At 36.7% G+C, this 20,685-nt stretch overlaps 1 protein-coding gene across 6 annotated transcripts in view; it reads right to left on the reverse strand.

The window, feature by feature from the left end:
- SPAG17 (sperm associated antigen 17) overlaps nt 1-20,685 on the reverse strand; it is a 232,623-nt gene that overhangs the window by 58,755 nt on the left and 153,183 nt on the right. For all 6 annotated transcript variants that reach the window (XM_021922730.2, XM_021922743.2, XM_021922725.2 and 3 more), the window contains 5 exons: nt 18,356-18,473; nt 15,335-15,513; nt 13,394-13,550; nt 5,735-5,952; nt 1,956-2,100 (listed from right to left, as the gene is read on the reverse strand). In XM_021922730.2, the coding sequence (XP_021778422.2) occupies nt 1,956-2,100; nt 5,735-5,952; nt 13,394-13,550; nt 15,335-15,513; nt 18,356-18,473 (817 nt within the window). The remainder of the gene's footprint in view (nt 1-1,955; nt 2,101-5,734; nt 5,953-13,393; nt 13,551-15,334; nt 15,514-18,355; nt 18,474-20,685) is intronic.

Consider the following 20,685-nt stretch of genomic DNA (forward strand, 5'->3'; position numbering starts at 1 on the left):
AGGAGAGTAGATTTTAAGTATTCTCACAACGAAAAATGATAAGTACAAAGAACAAAGCTGGAGGCAACTGTGCTACTCAACTTCAAACTATACTATAGGACTACAGTAACCAAAGTGGCATGGTACTGGTACCAAAGCAGCAAAACGGACACAGAGACCAACGGAACAGAATAGAGAGCCCAGAAATAAAGCCACACACTTACAATCAGCTGATCTTAAACAAATCAACAAAAACAAGCAATGAGGAAAGGACTCCCTATTCAATAAATGGTACTGAAATAAATGATTGGCCATATGCAGAAGATTGAAACTGCACCCCTTCTTTACATCATATAGAATAATTACCTAAAGATGAATTAAAGAATAAAATGTAAAACCCCAAATTATAAAAACTCTGAAAGACAACCTAGGCAATACCATTCTAGACATACGAACAGGCAAATATTTCATGACAAAGATACCAAAAGCAATTGCAACAAAAGCAAAAATTGACAAGTGAGATCTAATTAAAACAAAGAACTTCTGCACAGCAAAAGAAACTATCAACAGACTAAACTGACAACCTAGAGAATGGGAGAAAATATATACAAACTATGTATCTGACAAAGGTTTAACATCCAGCATCCATAAGGAACTTAAACAAATTAACAAGCAAAAAACCAAACAACCCCATTCAAAAGTGGGCAAAAGACACGAACAGTTTTCAAAAGAAGACATAAAGGTGGCTAAAAATCATATGAAGAAAAGCTCAACATCACTGAACATTAGAGAAATGCAAATCAAAACCACAATGAGATACACTGTCACATCAGTCAGAATGGCAATTATTAAAAGGCCAAAAAGTAACAGATGCTGGCCAAGTTGCAGCAAAAAAAGGAATGCTTATACACTGCTGGTGGAAATTTAAATTAGTTCAGACACTGTGGAAGACAGTGTGGTGATTCTTCAAAGACCTGAATACGGAAGTACTATTCAACCCAGTAATCCCATTACTGGGTATATACCTAAAGGAACATAAATCATTTAACCGTAGAGACATATACACACGTATGTTCACTGTAGCACCATTCACAATAGCAAAGATATGGAATCAACCTAAATGTCCATCAATGGTAGACTGGAGTAAGAAAATGGCATACATATACACCATGGAATACTATGCAGCCATAAAAACGAACACGATCACATCCTTTGCTGGAAAATGCTTGGAGCTGGAGGCCATTACCCTTAGCAAACTAACACAGGAAGAGAAAACCAAATACTGCTTCATCTTACTTATAAGTGGGAGCTAAATGATGAAAACACATGGACATATAGAGGGGAACAACAGATACTAGGGCCTACTGGAAGGTAGGAGGAGGGAGAGGATCAGAAAAAATAATTAATGGGTACTAGGTTTAATACCTGGGTGACAAAATAATCTGTACAGCAAACCCCGTTACATGAATTTACCTATATTACAAACCTGCACATGTACCCCTTAACTCAAAAGTTTTAAATAAATGAATACATAAATAAAACACACACACACACACACACACACAGTGAGGTGTGTTGGAGAAACTTTTGGCTGCTGGGTGCTGCTGGTCAAAAAATATTTCTAAAAAAGTAGATTTTAAGTTTTCTCACAACTAAAAATAAGTATCTGAGGGTAATGAATATGTTAATTAGTTTGATTGAGTCATTTTGCAATGTATACATATTTCAACACATCATATTATTTATTTTATATATCTACACACAATATTTGTCAATTGAAAGAATAAAATTAAATTTTAAAAAGCAAACAGCAAAATCAGTAATGATGACAGTAATAATACTAAATCCTTATAGACCCTGCTTTGGACTGCATGGGTTTTCTTTAGTTGACTAACTTTACCAAAAAATTATTTTTCTTATGTGTATGTTCAGCAGTCAGTGAGGATTCTATCTAACTTACGCTAAATAAAACGTACTTGTTTCTTGATCATCTGGCAGAATAATTTGATCTTCATAAATTTGATAAAAGGTTGTGATCCTGGTACCATCAGCATGATCCACTATCCGAGTCCCATCTTTCCTTTCAACTATGACAACTTTGTCTTCTCGAGTTGTCATAACCTGAACGTGAAAAGGCAGCACATAATCATTTGGCCACATGGTTAATCCCAAGTGTACTTATTACTTATTTTTATCCATTGAATACAAAGATGGCACCATCAAAGTCCTAGTTATTTCTTTATAAGCAAAAGTTTTATCTCATCTACCTGATCTAACCTTCACAACAATCTTGGCAGGTACCCTCATTTTATAGATGAGGAAATTTAGGCTTAAAGAAGTTGAGAAGCTTGCTGAAAGTCATGCAACAAGTAAGTATCAGGGCATATTTGAGGAAACACTTAACATTTGGACTGGGTTAACCCAGGTCTGTCTGGGAAAATGCCCACAGGCCCTGTTTCCTTGGAAACTATGGAATAATGATAAATGTGGCATATTGTGGCTGCCTTGTGCGCTGTGAAACCCCTGCTCTGCAGAACTTCCCCAGATGGGGTGAACTGCAAGATGGCCTGCAAGTGTCGTGCTAACGTCATCAGAGCAGTACTTGAAGATTGGTGGGGGACAGAGGTTGTAGCCTCTCTGTGTCAAGCTGACCTGCACATGTGTCTGCTGCTCAGTGCCTGTGCACGCCTGTGAGCTTGAGGGGTATGAGAAGTGGTGTGCGTGTGTTGCTGCTCCTGAGCTCTGCACTGGGTTGACCATGGCTCTGTTGTGTTTGCTTCACAGTTCAGCTTTTACTTCTGCCCATTACTGCTTTCTCCCTCCTCCTTTCACATACATGTCTCTATTAAAATCTTGCACTCCGGACTTCACCTCAGCGTTTGCTTCTGGAAAGCTCAACCTGCAACTGCAGTACTGTAAATTGCATAATGCATATTGCAATCATTGGGCATTTTCTAAACTTATACTGTTCTAACTCTAAGGAACTTAATGTTTCACTGAGGTCTGGATGGATGTGAGAGTGAGTTTGCTAGTTATTTTCTGACTCCAGAGTCTATGGCTATTGGGAGCAGGTGATTATCACCTTCTTAGCTCTTAATGGTAGGCGGCAATCACTAAGAGAGAAATGAATGCTGATCATTATTTTAGGTTCTTATCATTGGCACTTTCAGCCAGGAGCATATACTGAGAAATACTGCTGTGTAATGTGATGGTTGAGAGCATGAGCTCTGGGATTAAGCTGCCTGAGTTTGAATCCTGACTCCACAAATGGCTGGGTAGACTTAGGGATGTTGCTTAACCTGTTTGTTGTCTGGTTTACTCATCCGCAAAATGGAGCCAACACTAGTATCTTCTTGGAAATCTTATGTGGGTTAAATGAGACGATGCTGGTAAAGCGTGTCACACTTGGCCATGATGTTAGTAATTATTGATATCAGTTTTTAATCTAGTAGAGATAGTTACATATTATGATTTAGAATTATTCAAACATTTCATAATGCCACATAAACAGTGACATTTTCTGGTCACTATAGGATAGGATAATCATTCTTAGTGGTGGCAATAACACAGTTACAAGGATATTTCTGAATGCCTGATAGCACCAGGTCTGGTACTAATCTTCTCAATAGGTAATGACTATTATCTCCAGTTTATGAATAAGAAACCAGATGAGAAACTTGCCAAAAGTTATCCATCTAGTAAGGACTATGGCTAGGGCTTGAAATACAGGTCTGCCTCACCCCAAGGGCAGTGCTCACTCCTTTAGAATGTAATACTTCATGTCAGGGGTTGTGAAAATACACACCCATTTTCAATTTTGTTTCATATGATCATGCCAGTTTCTTGAGATCTGGGACACAGTGTGGGGGTCTACATTCTGGCTCTACCATTTGCTGTGTGATCTTGGGCAAATTATTTAACCTCTCTGTAGCTTAGTTGCCTCATCTATAAAATGGAAACAATAGTAGTTTGTTGTGAGAACTGATTGAGTTAGTATATGGAAAATGCAGAGAACAGGGCCTAGTACACAGTGAGTGCTCAGTAAATATCACCATTATTGCTCTTATTCTGTTGTGCATTTGGTGTTTAATTCATGCTTGAATCCAGGTTCTTGGATGTTGGTTCATGCTTCCAAAATGGTGATGGAGATGAATGAGGGAAATTAAAAGTTAACAAAGAAATGTTAATCAAACTTGCATATTAAGCCAAATAATCTAACTCAGGGGCCAAATTAAAGTGAGTTATTTGAAGGAACTAAAACAAACAAGAAAAAACCCCAGGAAACAAACAAACAAACAAAAATCCTTTCTGAGATCATATGTACTTTGAGTCTTACAAAAAAAGGCAACTAGCAAACAAAGTCAGAGATTATAAAATTATTTCAGAAGTAGGCTGAAGAGGAAAAGATATTTGGTTAGATAATGTAATCCATCTCAATAGCATGCAGGCATTTTGCTTTTTACAGCAGCACATGGTTTTAAACAAGGGTAGGAAGTTCAGACACCAGAGTTAAGGCACTTAGGAAACTGTTCATTGTGTTTAGATTCAGAGGGTGCTGCAAATCTCCATATAAGATGTTAGAGGAATAGCTAAGGAATGGAAAGAGCTCAGTGTTTGGTCACAAACAACTGGCTCTAATCTTGGCTTCAGCACTTTCTGAATATATACTCTTGACCACATTACTTGCTAAGGTTCAATTTCCTCATCTGTGTAATATACATTTGGTGTGAAGGCTGAATGAGATAACGTGTATAAAGGCCCCCAAAGAAATCTTGGTACATAGAGGGCCAGGCGTGGTGGCTCATGCTTGTCATTCCAGCACTTTAGGAGGCTGAGGTGGGCCGATCACCTGAAGTCAGGAGTTGGAGGCTAGCCTGGCCAACATGGCAAAACCCTGTCTCTACTAAAAATACAAAAATTAGCCGGGCTTGGTGGCAGGTGCCTGTAATCCCAGCTATGCGGGAGGCTGAGGCAGGACAATTGCTTGAACTGGGAGGTGGAGGTTGCAGTGAGCCAATATCACACCATTGCACTCCAGCCTGGGTGACAAGAGCAAAACTCCATCTCAAAAAAAAAAAAGTCCTGGTACACAGAAACTGCTATTGTTCATTCCAGGAGTTTGGCTTTTTATATCATAAACAGAACCATTATGTTCTGTACCACTAATTTTTCATGTATTCTTATCCTATAAATAAAGTTTTTGTAAAGCTTCTCTACAGTTTTGGATTCTTGAGTTATTTAATGTGTGTCTTATCTCTTTCAATATACCGTAAGTTTTTCAAAATCAAAGGATCATGAACAAACTTCTCTCATCAACTGCAAGCGGACACAAATAAGTAGTAATGAGACACTCACTTCCAGAAGCCTCTCACTTCCAGAAGATATTTACACACATACATTCAGCATAAGGAAACACCCGACAACATCATTAATCACATATATCTTAAAAGTGGCATAGAGAACTCAGGAACTGCCACTCCCCTTAAAAATTAGCACTTTGTTCTGACGTGGTTGTGCCCACAACACACAAAAAGAGTCGCTAATGCTACTCTCCATTTGGCAAATATACCACAAGATGTTTTTAGATTTTGGAAAATGAATCCATCCATCCATCCATCCATCTGTCCATCCACCCACTCACCCACTACTTAACAGACATTTATTGAAAAAATATTATCAGCTAGGCACTCTTTGGGTGTTGTTTCAGAATTCTAAAGACTTAGAAAATTTTGCAATAAACAATAGTTTGTCATACCGTTCCATTGACAGGATCTGTGGCCTGAAAGGATAATAATGGGGCCAAGTCTGCTATTCTTTCTAATCCTTTGGTCCCAATCCGATTTCCTTCAGGTGTGGTCGTAAACCAAGTGCCTATGTGAACATCCACAGGAGTTACAGTTTGAACTGTCTCTGGAGGAGGGTCATGGATTTCACCCTTATGGGCAATTGATGACTGATTTTTGTGACTTTTTCCTGTGAAGTTCAAGTAAAATCAAACAACAACAATATAACTATAATATCAATTATATACATCATTCATTATGTTTTGATACAGTGAAAACTACCTCAGATACTGTGGTATAGACAATTCTAAGTGGTATTCATCAATCATATTATTTCTCAATAGGGAAAAGTATGAGGTTATGAGTAGCTTAGTTTTGGCACTCAAACCGTGGCTAAATTTCCGCCACGTTTCCCCAGACATACACATGCTTACACAACTCATTTCTAGGGCACAAAATATATTCTGGTCAACTTCTGTACTCTTTTGGGTCTTGTGTACTTCTCCCTGAGTCCCAGATTTTGGGTTTTGTATTCTGGTTTTTAAAGCCTACCTTTTCTCTCACTTATCTTCAAACTTTCAGCCTCTTTTTGACATATTGGACTATAACAGTTACTAAGTTTTTAACTCTTGATTCCCCTGATTTTGCTATTTTGTCAGTAATAACAGGAAACATCTTTCTTCAATCCTGGATCTGGGAAACCTCACCAGCCAGGCATATCCCTGGGGAGAGGAATTTGTGCAGTTTAATTAGTACATCAACAATTGTCTGATACATCCTCCTCTCCATCCTCTACCTCCCACTCATTGGGAACCGGAGGAGAGAACTGAAGACACCCTCATGGAACTCCTTGGCCAATATTTCAATGCTCTATCAGGGTAGACATACTCTATTTCCATGAATAATAAAGAGTAATCTGTAGATGAGACTTGACAGTGTTATCACATCTCAATGATGAGGTGAACTCAGGCCCAGAAACAAATTGCAAGTAATGATAGTAAAGGCATGTTAACTCTTGGAAGATTCTCCAGATTCAAACCATGAAATGTGCAGCAGAACATGCATCTCGACCTAACTAATAGGGACTCAACTAATGGGAAGAACCAAAGACAGATAAATCAGGTTAAGCCTTTTCATTGCCCTAAAATTTAATTTGGACGTATTTATACTTCTGGAATATTGGTAGAGAGTGAAAATAGTATCACTTTCAGAATAAAGAGAAGATCCTCTAGAAATAGTAGGAAATACTTTAGGAATTATCATTTTTTCTATATTCTCCGTTTTTCTATTTCCGTCCCCTCTCCTTCTGTTCTTATTACTTTTTCTAATCAAAAATGGTGAGCTATGGAAAGGGCATTCCAACATAAGGAACATAAGAAATACACTGGGGTAAAGAATAGCATAGTATACACAGACCAATGTGACCAGATGATACATTTCAAGCAGATTTTGGATGAGAGAAGGGACTGAAGAGGTAGGCACTGATTCAATTGAGTGGTCTTTAGCAGTATGTTAGAGACCTTGGAATTTTTCCTATAGGTAATATTTAATAACTAAAGTGTTATAAGAGAGAAAGTGAGACACTTGGAAGATTAGTTACATACTTTTGGCAGAAAGATACAAAATCGATACTAATAAAAGCAGGAAGAACAGTTAGAAGGTTTTAAAGTATTACAAATTCAAGTTGGCAGAAGAGATAAATGAGTACAATTTTGATACAAATGTATATTGGGGAACAAATTTGGATATGAAAGGATGAGGATGGCAGTGAAAGGATAAGAGAAAGAATCACATGCAGATCCTGAAATCTTAATCAACTATTGTTTTCCATTAAGTATTGGGTCAAAAAAGCAAACTGACCAAGGATCAGGTCAAAGGTGAGGAAGAAAATAAGCAGGGTTGGAGTTTCATTTTTAGCAACATCACAGACTAGATACCAATAATTCCACTGAAAAGAACCGTAACTGCTAGAAAACATCTTTTAATCAATCTTCTTGAAAGTGACTCTGAGCTGGCAACTATAAGTAAGATCAGCACAAGTCATGGACTACGTAAAAGTAGGAAGCCAAAGAGGTACAAGGGCTCTGAAGTTGGATTTTGTCCAGTGAGTTTTTGTCAAACTGGGTGATTCTGAGTATTTGTTTTCTTAGCATTGTGGAACTCAGGCAGAAATGAATGCCAGAACCTGCACAATCTGGATGGAAGGCTTGATATGAGGCCCTCAAATGACTACACTCTCAGACTAAGCGTGAATTATTAACAGAAATCACTCATGTCTTTTCCCACCCCACTCCAGAACTGTCAGAAAGCTTGCCTGTGTTCAAACTTGGTGCTGAGCAGAGAAGACAAGAAAGTACTTAAGAGGCTGTATAACCACAAGTAGATCCTTACATAGGTTTGAAGTGAAAATTCACACCACTTGAGTGGCACCCTCAGAAATTCCTTAAATTAATAATTTAAAGTGATCCAAGACTGTTGGTTCCCCTATCAACTGCTAAAGTCCTTTCTGAAACCAAAGTCTTTTACAAAGAAATGCACTATTGGCTAGGCACAGTTGTTCATACCTACAATCTCAGCATTTTGGGGGGCCAAGGCAGGAGCCCAAGAGTTTGAGACTAGCCTGGCCAACATAGTGACACTTCATTGCTACAAAAAAAAAAAAAAAAAAAAAAAAAATCTGGGCATGGTGGTGCATACCTGCTGCATGGTGGTGCAAAGCAACTTTTCAAGAGCAACATTGGAAGCAAGAGAATATAAAGGATATTGTCAAGGTACTGAGAGAAAATATCTGTAAGCCAGAATTCTATACCTAGTGAAATGATATTTCAAGAATGAGGACAACATAAAGACATTTTTAGAAAATATTTGGTGTATAATAAATGGACTAAAACCTCTAAAGGCAAGTCCCAGCTACTCTAGAGGCTGAGATGGGAGGATTGCTTGAGCCCTGGAGGTTGAGGCTGCAGTGAGCTGTGATCATGCCACTGTACTCCAGCCTGGGTGACAGAGTGAGACCATGTCTCAAAAAAAAATGCACTTTTATACCAGCCCAAGAATTTAGAATTAAAGCAATAAGAAAAAATTATCATCTCATAATCAAAAAGTACCAAGACACAATGAAACAAGGCAATTCAAGTGAAAGCCAGAAGAAGCAACAGAAAATGGAATTAGATCTACAATACTTTAGATATTGAAATGATCTGGCACAGCACATAAAATGCATACTTTATGTGATTCCAGAAATAAAAAGGGGACAAAAACATGACTAAAGAGAAGACTGATTATAAAACGAAACAAAGAGAATTGTTAGATGTTAAAAAATGTAATAACTGAAATTTAAAAAATTAACACGCAGGTTTAGCAGGAGACAAAACACAGCTTAAAAGAGAACTGAAAGACCTAAAGTAATTGCTTAGAATGAAGCTCAGAGAACCGAAGAAATAGAAGTAAAAAAAAAAAAAAAAGTTCAAGGCCTCTTAAATATGTTTAATTGGAATTCCAGAAGAAGAGAAGAAAAAGGAAATGGATCAGAAACAATACTTGAAGAGATAATTATTGAGAAATCTCTAGAATCAATGAAAAATACAAATTTATAGATTCAAGAAGCTCAATGTAAACCCACTTTGATAAATAAAAAGAAATCCATACCTAGTCAAATTATATTGAAATTGCAATTAAAAATCACAGGGAATATTTTAAAGGTAGTTAGATTATCCTCAAAGCAACAACAACTTAAATGATAGCCAACTTTTCAACAGCAACATTGGAAGTAGGAGAGTATAAAGGATATTTTCAACATACTGAGTGAAAATATCTACAAGCTAGAATTCTATACCAAGTGAAATTATCTTTCAAGAATGGAGGACAACATAAAGACATTTTTGGAAACTATTTGATATACAATAAATGGACTGAAACCCTAGAGACAAATATTTTCAAATTGAATTATTAAAATATTCACCTGTTTGCTGCTTACAAGAGACACATTTAAACAAAAACCACAGAAGGTGAAATGTAAATGTGGAAAAAGTTATACTGGTAAAGTATTAAATAGTGGCTGGTGTAGCTATAATAAAACAAGCAAAACAGACATTAGGGTAAAAAGAATCCTAGAATAAAGAGTCATTGCAGGCCAGGAGCAGTGGCTCCCAGCACTCTGGGGGGGCCAAGGCAAGCGGATCACTTTAGGTCAGGAGTTGAAGACTAGCCTGGCCAACATAGTGAAACCCTGTCTCTACTAAAAATACAAAACAAAACAAAACAAAAATTAGCTGGCTGTGATGGCACGTGCCTGTAATACCACTTGGGAGGCTGAGGCACGAGAACTGCTTGAATGTGGAAGGTGGAGGTTGCAGTGAACTGAGGTTGCGCCACTGGCACTCCAGCCTGGGCAACAGAGTGACACTGCGTCTCAAGAAAAAAAAAACAAAAAAAAAGAAAGTCATTGCATAATGATGAAAGTTTAAATTAATGAAGATACAATAATTCTAAATGTATAAATATCTATCATATCCTTAAAATAAATAAAGAAAAATGACAGAACTATAAAAAAGACATATTTATTTCACAAATAAAGAAATAATGATTAAATGATAAGGAACACAGCACCAAACAGACTATTCTATCTTTTCTTTAAACATCCTTTTGCTAAGTAAACTGATGTAGCACATTTAAAACATCTGTAAAAATATAGAATAGGGGTTGGCAAATTGTGGACTATGGACAAATAAGGCCTGCTGTCTGTTTTGTACAGTCTGTGAAGTAGTAATTCTTTTTACATTTCTAAATAGCTAATAGAATCAAAAGAATAGTAATAATTTATAACATGAAAATTATATAAAATTCAAATTTAGTATATTTAGTGCACATAAAATTTTATTAGAATACAACAGACCCAGGCTTATTTAACAACGTATTGCCCATGGCTGTTTTTATGCTCCAATGGCAGAGTTGAGTAGTTGTGACAGTGACATATGGCCCCCAAAGTCTAAAATATTTACTCTATGGCCTTTTACAGCATTGTTTGCTGGACTCAGATATAGATCTGTACATTAAAACTAACACATTTCATCAAATAAACATAAAGAGAACATTGTACCAAATAACAAGATACATGCTCTTTTCAAGCACAGACATTTAAAAAAACTTGACCATTTAAACACATTTTTAAATTGTTCATCAAAAATCAGTTATAAGAACAAACAGAAATACCACATAGGCTTCAAATCCAGAAGTAAGTTTAAATAATTCAAGAGTCAAATAAAAAGCTATAGTGGAAATAAGTAGTTAGGATTGAAAAATAAGAAAAATACTACATATTTCTTGTGAGATGGGATACACTCCTGGAATGACAAGTAAAGACCAGGGAAAACCTACCCCTCCCTAAGAACTATGAGAATGTTTTTAAAAAGAATCAAAGTAAACTTTTTCAGAACTTTGAATATTAACCAAAGAATTGTAACAATCTGAGGATTTGATAAAATATTATCTATAATATTTAATTTAATTGATGCAATATCAATTAAATTAATATCAATCAAACTGTGATAAAAATGAGCTATCAAGCCACAAAAAGACAGGGAGGAATCTTAAATGCATATTACTAAGTGAAAGAACCTGGTCTAGAAAGCCTACCTAAGGTATGATTCTAATCATATGACATTCTGGAAAAGGCAAAACTATACAGACAATAAAAAGGGCAGTGGTTCCCAGGAGTTTGGTGGGGTAGGGTGTGCATGGTTCAGGATGGGTGGAATAAGAAAGGTGAATAGGTGAAGAGGGAATTTTAGGGTGGCAAAATTATTCTGTATGATACATGAGATTTAGTATGTACACCACCAAGGGTGAACCCGAATGTAAACTATGGGCTTTAGTCAATAATAATGTAAGATTGGTTCATCAGTTGTAACAAATATACAACACTAAAGCAAGATGTTAATAACTGGGAAACTGTGAGCAGAGTAAACAGGAACTCTGTGTACTTTCCACTCAATTTTTCTGTAAACCTAAAACTGCTCTAAGAATAGCCTATTAATTTAAAAAGTGATTGCATCGTCTTGGATGGAAGGGCTGTGAAGAAAATCTGGGGCACACTGTGCTAGAAGCAGAAGTTCTCCAGAACCAGGGTAGGCTATTAGAAAAGTGGCTACACAAACTACTCTTATATCAAGTCCTCTGTATCCACCAAAGATGGAACCCTTGAGCCAAGAAGTTTGGAAAGCTACCTGGATACTTCTCTAACCAGCATCCTTCTGCTACTACTGAAGGAAAATCTGTTTTACTAAATATTGAGTAATTAAAAAGTAATCCAGTTGCTTCCATATAATATTTCTGGGTACTGTGGTGAGATGTGTGAAACTGATAAAAAAGGATTAAATCTAGGTTTCTAGATTTAAATCTAGATCATTAAAGGCATATTGAGAAATCGAGAAAAGTTTGTAAGGCAGGAGAGGCAGTGTAATTTAGGGGTTAGGGACCCAGACTCAAATCCCAGCTCTACCACTTGCTAGCTAAGAGACCTCAAGGAAATTACTTAACCTCTCTCCCTCAATTTTCTGGTTTGTAAATTGGGGATTATTAAAATATGTGCCTCACAGAGGGTTAGCTGATTTAATATTTGAAACACCAGATTTTTTTCCTGTTACACAAATATGCACCTTCTATATATAAATATATCTTACAAATTCATATGAAAATGAAGACCATCACAATGGTAAACCAAGAAAAGATGTGAATAGGAAATTCATAAAATGAAAAAAAAATAACAAACAAACAGTAAACATCTTTAGATGTTTAACCTCACCAGTAATTAAAGAAATGCAAATCAACACAATAAGATGCATTGATTATCATGCTGAATAAGATTAAAAGAATGATAATATCTGGCATTGGTGAGGGTATGAGGAAGTAGACATTTTCCTGTGGTTGTGGTAGGGGTATAAATTGAAAACACTTCTCAGGACAGCAGTCTTGCAATTTAGATTATGGCAGACCCTGTTCATTGCTTATCCAAGTATTGTTCACCTTCTTTTTTCCCTACTAGTAGTGCTGTCTCCTGAGACAGAGGCAAAAAATGTCAGGTACTTGTTTTTCTAACCTTGGTCCCCAGCCAGGTCTAATCAATGACATCAAGACAGGTCTGCTGGGGTGAGACGTGGAGTTCTGGAACTCCTTTTCCTTCCTGATGAACAGAGACATTTGAAGAAAGCTCTTGCATTTGCCCTCTTTTCTTGGAAGTTGCTGAATGAGGACCTCATGCCTAGAGTTGATATACCTTCTTGCAATTATGAGGAAAAGTTCAAGAGAATCACAGAGATGCCCACTCATAATCCTGACATCATCAATCTGCCCAATCAACCCTAAAACTGCAGCTTAGGCATTATACCTGATGTGTAAGAATGTGTAACAACATATGAAACTGTTAATTATTTATTACTAAGAGAAAAGCATTTCATGAAACAGTACGTAATTCTGTGATAGCAAGAATTCATTTATATGTATATATGTATAAGAATATATAAGAATATATTCATAGAAAAGGTTACAAGTATAATAATAATAATATTGAACACTTACTAAGCCCTTGGAGACTTTAGTAAATCCATTATAAACTGAGAGGCTTCAGTTGTTACCTTTCTTTGTGTTGGTAATCTCAGACGGTATCGTTTCTGATTTCTGCTGAGAAATAGAGTCCATCAAATCTCCACTGTGAGGGGTTGCTGGCATTTCAGGAGGACAAATAAGACCTGAATTGGGACTACTGCTCACAGCACCATCTGCAAAGAGAATCTGAAGAAAGAACAAAAGTTTCCAGCATTCTCAGAAGCAAGGGAGACGTTGTTTAACAATAAACACTGTGTGTCAAATGGAAATAGGTTCAACATGATCCACAGAAGAAGCGCTGTTTGCAGACCTCCAGACCCAGCAGCACAAAGCAGATTATAGAAAGGTAGATCTGGAGTTCAGAGACAATAGCCTAGTTACCACCACAATAATATTATTTTATATTTTCTATTTACCTTTTATTTTATTTCTTTTCTTTTCTTTTTATTTCCATCTTTTCTTGGATTGATTTGAGTTTTATTTTTTCCATTCTTCACCTTTCCCCTTTGCGATTGGGAAATTATAAACTCTATTTCAATTTTTCTAATGACTGTTTTTAAAATTTTATCACATATTTAAATTTGTAGTTTCTATTAATATCTATCTAGTATGTACAGTGTCTCTAGGTACCATAGATTTGTCTACCTGATATCGGTACCTAGACACTCCCAACAAACGTGACAAGGACTAAGGTCAGTGTTGCTGATGAGAAGTCAAATGTCTATCTGGTTTTTATTCTTGTGTAGGTAACTTGTTTCCTTCAGGAAACTTTTGGGATTGTCTATCCGTGCAGTCCTAAAATTGCATGACGGCATATTTAGATAATCCTTTAAAGACAATTAATATCAGTTCTGATTGTCATTCGGTTGCCCTGTTTAATCTGAAGTATTATTTTTAAGCTCTGTGAAAATTTCTTATGTCATGTCTTTGATTCTTTTCTCCCTTCATTCTTACTATTTTCTTCTTCTGGAAATTATATTATATGGACCCTTTTTCCACATCTCTCAGCTTTTCTCTCCCTCATAATCTACCCCCTCCCGTTTTTGATCATTCATAATTATTTCTAATTTCTAAGAACTCTTGATATTTTTCCTCAGCTACTTTAAAAAAAGTTGTTATGTTGTGAACTGTTAACCTCTCAAGTCTGCCTATATTACTTTTACCCACTTTAAAATTTTTAAAGTATTTAATTTCAGGTGCTATTTCTTTCAGTTACTGAATTATGTACTTTACTTTTATGGGATTGCTTTCTTTCCAAGATTTATGATTCTTGAGTGCACGGTCATCTTTCTCATTGAGAATCCCTTTTACTTCTTGGTGGTACAGTGTCTGCTCACAGGAGCTCCTGTTTTGTGATCACTGGGGAAGGAAAGAGCAGGGATATGGCTTCTGATTGTTAAGGTTTCTCGTTCCCATCCTCCAGGTGACAGTGAGTTACCTGGGGAACTACCCTCATTTTCTGAGCCCAGAGCTCCATGTGCAAATGTTTGTGTTAGAACTCCCATTTTGACTTTTAGTTTTGCTGCATGTTCTCCTCTTGTGTATGTTTTAACTTTGTGTGTGCATATTTCTCCATCAGTTTGATAGCATCTGATCTGCATTTTAAAAGAAATTCTCCAAATCTTCTGATCTATTATTGATGACATGCTTTGTTGTTCTCCAGTACCACTATGAATTCATTATTTAAATGTTAAAAACTAGTTTAAGATATCTTGAGAGGGAGAAAAGGAAAAAACTGTGTTCAGTTTGCAATCTTAGATCATGCAGAGAAATGACAAGTTTATTCATATCTTGCTCTGCATAGTGATTTTTTAAATTCTAAACTACATTATTTATCATTTGTCATTTTAAGGTGTCATTCCTTTTTCAAGTGAGTTGTTCCTTTTCCCTGCTATAGAACTGTTCCTTACCCATAACCTGTCTTTTACTTTGGAACAGGGAAGAATAACTTCTCTAACACATTCTTTTACCTGTGTGGATCCATCCAACATATATTTGACAACAGTGCCTTGACTGGTGATAACCCTTGAAGCCTCCTGCTCTGCGGGTGGCATCACCGTTTTATAGAACTCACAGTGCTTCACCCTCTGGGGGTAGCTCTGACGGATCATGATGTCCCAGGTGGGTTCCTCATCTATAACACATTGACCTAAAAAAAGAATAAAGCTTTCTTGTGAACTGGGCAATGCTGCAGGGCTGGATTTTATCTTCTTGCTTAATTATTTTCTTTTTCTTTTCTTTTCTTTGTTTTAAAAATAGAGACAAGGTCTCGCTTTGTCATCCAGGCTGGAGTGCAGTGGTGCAAATACAGCTCACTGCAGCCTCAAACTCCTGGATTCAAGCCTTCTGAGCAGCTGGGACTACAGGCTTGGACCATAGCACCCTGTTAAGTTTTTCTATTTTTTGTAGACACAGGGTCTCATTATGTTGGCTAGGCTGGTCTCAAACTCCTGGCCTCAAGCGATCCTCCCACCTCAGCCTTCCAAAGTGCTGTGATTACCAGTGTGAGACACCATGCCTGGTGCTTATTTTCTTTTGTCTGCATGTGGGTAATAGGGCAGTTTCCATATTATGACAGATGGCCTAGAATAGTGGTTCTTTGCTGACCTTGTTACATTCAAAGGTAGTAAATTAGGTCATCTACAACACCTGGTAGGTACCTTCTCCATGTGCAAGCCACTCTCTCTAATAAAATCTAGGACAAATTCAGGCAAAATTATGAAGGAAGCAGAGTTTTGCTGAATTAGGTGTTTCCTCTTCCTGCCCACTGGTGCTTATCTCTCACCTTTGACTAAACTTTCCACCCTGGATACACACGCTTCCCTGGTGGTGCCTGGTTGCCCATAGCCCCAGGGGAAGTCACCCCCTCAGGCTTGCCTTTCCTAAGTCATCTGTCATCTTTCAAAGTTAACGTTAACATAATCCCCTCATCTCTAACCAAATCCAGATTTATCTTAGCATTCTGCTGTTAGCTGGCAATCAAGGGGAAAAGCACTTAATAAGTTCCTTCAAAAGCAAGCACTATTATGGAGAAATTCTGGCATACTGTACCTAGTCAGGCTTTGCTAACTGAATAAATTCCTCTTAGTTTATAATATGGTTTATTGGGGCCAAAAAGCCCTAACACAAAGGAATTAACACATAATGATAGCATTTTAAGAACTATGTATCAGCCTGATGGGAAAATCATGGCACCCCTTAAATCACGGAAGTACTACTAATAATGATAAACCAATAAACATTTATTGGGCTATTTCTTCTATATGTTAAATGCTTTATACGTGTATCTTTTATTGAGTCTGCCTTCACAATCCTTTAAAATAAGCACTTTAATTTTCCAGAGTTTTCAGATGAAGAAATAGAGGCTTGGAGAGGTTATTAACTTAGAAAGCTATAACTTTGGAAGACACTTAGTAACCATCCAGCACTAAGGACACACAACTGGTAAGTAAGAGAAGTGAAATTTGAATCATTTTCTTATACTATAAAAGCAACCACCACTAACAGCCAAAAACAAAAAGTCACTCAGGAAAGGATTCAAGTCTAGGCTCTTTCCTCTTATCCCATGATAGCTGTCTTTCCCTAATGTCCAAGGCTGACCCTGATGAAGATATTGCTACTTTGGTATTTATGTTGTTATGTTCAGACTTGAATTAGGATTTTCATAGTATATGGATGATTTTAAACAGATGAGTTATTATTAACTACATTGTCTACCCTAACATAAGGAGGAAAATATTAGGCTGGATAATGAAACTACTAGAAAAGACAGTTGAAAGGGGTATTAAGCTGGGGTTTGGTAACAGGATCAAACAAGCAAACAAATATATCCTTGAATTTGAAAGCAACATCTCTTTGAGTACACTCATAGCTCTTCGACTGGAAGACACTCAGTGACCATTCAACACAGTGGGAAAACCTGGACCACTAGGGATTCTTGGGAATGGAGCAGGGTCCATGGGCTATTTTTAATAATTCAGAATGCCTAAGGAGAAGCACAATTTAACTTCAACACTTAGTTTCTGTTTTTTTGGGGGTGGGGAGGAGGCTGGCAAGTAAATAAAATATTAAATTATTTTTAAATAAGCATAGCCTTTTTCTTTGATAGATACACTTTTCAAATGTGATATACATAAGGGAATTATATGAAAAAGGATATTAAGTTGTGAAACTGTAAAGAATTGCTAATGTAATGTAGTATTATTCAGATGAGAAAACATGGCCCTGAGACCCTAAGTAACTTAAAAGGGCCACATCATTCATTGGCATCAGGGTCAGCTTTAGAACTCAAGTCCCTGTTCAGTGCCTGCTTTGTTGCATCTCCTACTTCTACTGCAACAGTGAGTTTCTATTTAAATGATATTCAGATTCAGTTACAAATGCAGATGCCTCATCAGGTTAATTAAAGAAATCTTACTTGTACTTATTTACGTAGCTGAAGAAGTTAGGAGTCAGGTACAGAACCAACAGAGATAATACACTATAAAATTATATATGGACACATGAAAAAGAAGACTTGGTTTTCTTAACCTATTTAATCTGCATCTATCTCTACGTATTTTGTGTCCAGTGTCATTTGTTTTGGTCAGACCAGCAACATGCTGCACCCATGACCCTCTGTAGAGTGAAGGACGTAGGAATATACACAAGTTTTTAAGAGCACTGGCTTTGTCATCACTGGGCTGAGAATGGCATTTCCGCTCTGCCACTTGGGAGTTGAGTGACCTTAGGCAAGTAACTGAGCCTCCTGAAGCCCCGATTTCCTTATTTTGTAAAATGGAGTAGTTAGTATCTAGCTCATAATATTTGTATTTTTGACATGTATACTAAGTACTTAGTGCCTGGCCATAGTAAATGCTAAAAATGTGAAAAAGGTCTATTGCTCATTATCAATAAGACATATGTTTAACTGGTAAGAAAATACACAATTTCCTGTTTTTTACATGCCATTTTGCTCCCCGCTTCCCCACCCTACCCCATATAGCACTCACCTGTAGATTCTTGCCCAATGAAAGTCAACAAGAGCCCACTGGGGCAAGACACATTTAGGCTTTGGAAGATAGGAACATCGAAATTCTCTTGTAAAACAGGTTCTGGTTCTACTTCTTCCTGTAAATAATTCAGCATGTGAATAACTGGTTGTCATTTTCTAAATGAGTTATTATTTATTTTGACTAAGCAAGGATGTGCTGAGTGCTCAGGACCTGACTTGCACAGAGCTAGGTGGACCCTGCAAGGACACATGAGTCTCTGGTTTTGCAATTTATATTCTACTTGCAGACTGGCACACAGACAGGTGGGACAAATGGCAGTAACAATAGTCGGCACATCTTTTCACAGAAAATAGAGATATAGTGAAAGTTAATAAGAACAATTGGGAAAGGATTTGTGAAATAATTGGGGCTTGAAGTAGGCCTTGAAAGATACCTCTGTTTGGATATGTAGGCATAAGAGCAGTGCTGGCATATGAATGTTGGTGGCCCCCACCCAAACTCATATGTTGGATCCTAACACCTAATGTGACAGTATTAAAAGGTGGGGCCATTTAGAAAGTGATTAAGTCATGAGGGCTCCACCCTCATGAATGGGATTAGTGCTTTTAAAGAAGAGATTGATGGGAACACCTTTGCCTATTTCTCTTCTGCCATGTGATGACACACTGAAGGCACCATCTGTATGAAGAATAGCTGGGCATGGTAGTTTGTGGTTGCAATTTCAGCTACTCGAAAGACTGAGTTGGGAAGATCACCTGAGGCAAGGAGTTAGAGAACAGCCAGGGTAACATAGTGAGACCCAGTCTCCTTAAAAATTAAAAGAATTGGCCAGGCATGATGGTGCATGCCTGTGGTCCCAGCTACTTAAGATGCTGAGGTGGGATGACTGCTTGAGCCCAGGAGTTTGAGCCCACACTACCATACTCCAGTGTGAGTGACAGTACAAGAACCCCATCTAAAATAAAATAAAATAAAATAAAATAAAATAAAATAAAATAAAATAAAATAAGAGAAACAGGCCCTCACCAGACATCAAATCTGCTAATATCTTGATATTGGACTTCACAGCCTCTTTAACTGTGAGCAATAAATTTTGATTGTTTATAAATCATCCAGTCTATTTCTTTATAGCAGCCCAAAGTAATACAGAAAAAGTGTTTGAAAGACCAACATCTCCATCACTTTTTTTGGTATGTTCTTACAATTTGGATGCTAGAGATATTATGCTATTAAGGTATCTGTCCTTTGTTTTCTATTATGAGCACATATTGCTTTTGTAGCAAATGAAAGTAATAAAATAAAAGTAAAACAATTATAAAGTTATTTATAAATTAATGAGGGTTTGGGTGTGTTTACTTTAAAATCCTAATTAATTTTATGTCAGTTATGCCTAAATCCCTTGTTTGGTTATATGTACTAAAGAATGAAATTTACTTACTAACTTTCAAACAATCCCTAATGATAATCATTTCAATTTTTCTAACTGGTTCTCTTTTGTTAACCACCAAAATCACTCCACTGGTACCCAATTGGTGGATATTTGTTTTTTTCTAACTAGTCTTCTACTGTTGAACATTTAAGTTGTTCTGCCTTTTCTTTGTCACTGAGGAAAAACATATAAATAGTTAGCTAAAAATAAATTAAAAATGCAAAGCAAAAATAAGAGAAAAATGCTTATGAAATTCTGTAAAATGAACAAAACTGCTCAAAGATGCAAACCTGCCATGGCAAATCTATCATCACACATAAAACCAGTTATCATCCTTCATCCTTCCATTATCATTTATTTAAAAAACATTGAGTGAACACATTAGTTTGCTAGCAAGATGCCTTTGGCCAAATTAATTTTAAAAGAATTACCTGGAGTTATTCTGTTTTAATACTTGAATATTTTTACTTAACAAGAGTCAAGTGGCCTGGCATGAGAAATTTTATCTAGCATACCTATGTAAATATGGTGCAGAGGCATTGTCGTATTTAAAACTCGTAACTTTTAAAAGGCCAGAGTCTGAAACCCAGGTTCTTGGACTTTTAAACATATTTTTATCTTCCCGTAGTTGATTATTTTTTCACTGTATTTTTTTAGTAGTAAGTACCAATAGTCAAGACTTAACCAGTAGTTTTCTTGTTACCTGTGTTTTAAAACCCTCTTTTTAAATTTTTTTTTTTTTTAATTTTACTTTAAGTTCTGGGATACTTGCGCAGAATGTACAGGTTTGTTACATAGGTATACATGTACCATGGTGGTTTGCTGCACCCATCAATCCGACATCTAGGTTTTAAGCCCCACATGCATTAGCTATTTGTCCTAATGCTCTCCCTCCCCT

The sequence above is a fragment of the Papio anubis genome, chromosome 1 (assembly GCF_008728515.1).
Source record: "Papio anubis isolate 15944 chromosome 1, Panubis1.0, whole genome shotgun sequence".
In the NCBI taxonomy this organism is placed as follows: domain Eukaryota; kingdom Metazoa; phylum Chordata; class Mammalia; order Primates; family Cercopithecidae; genus Papio; species Papio anubis.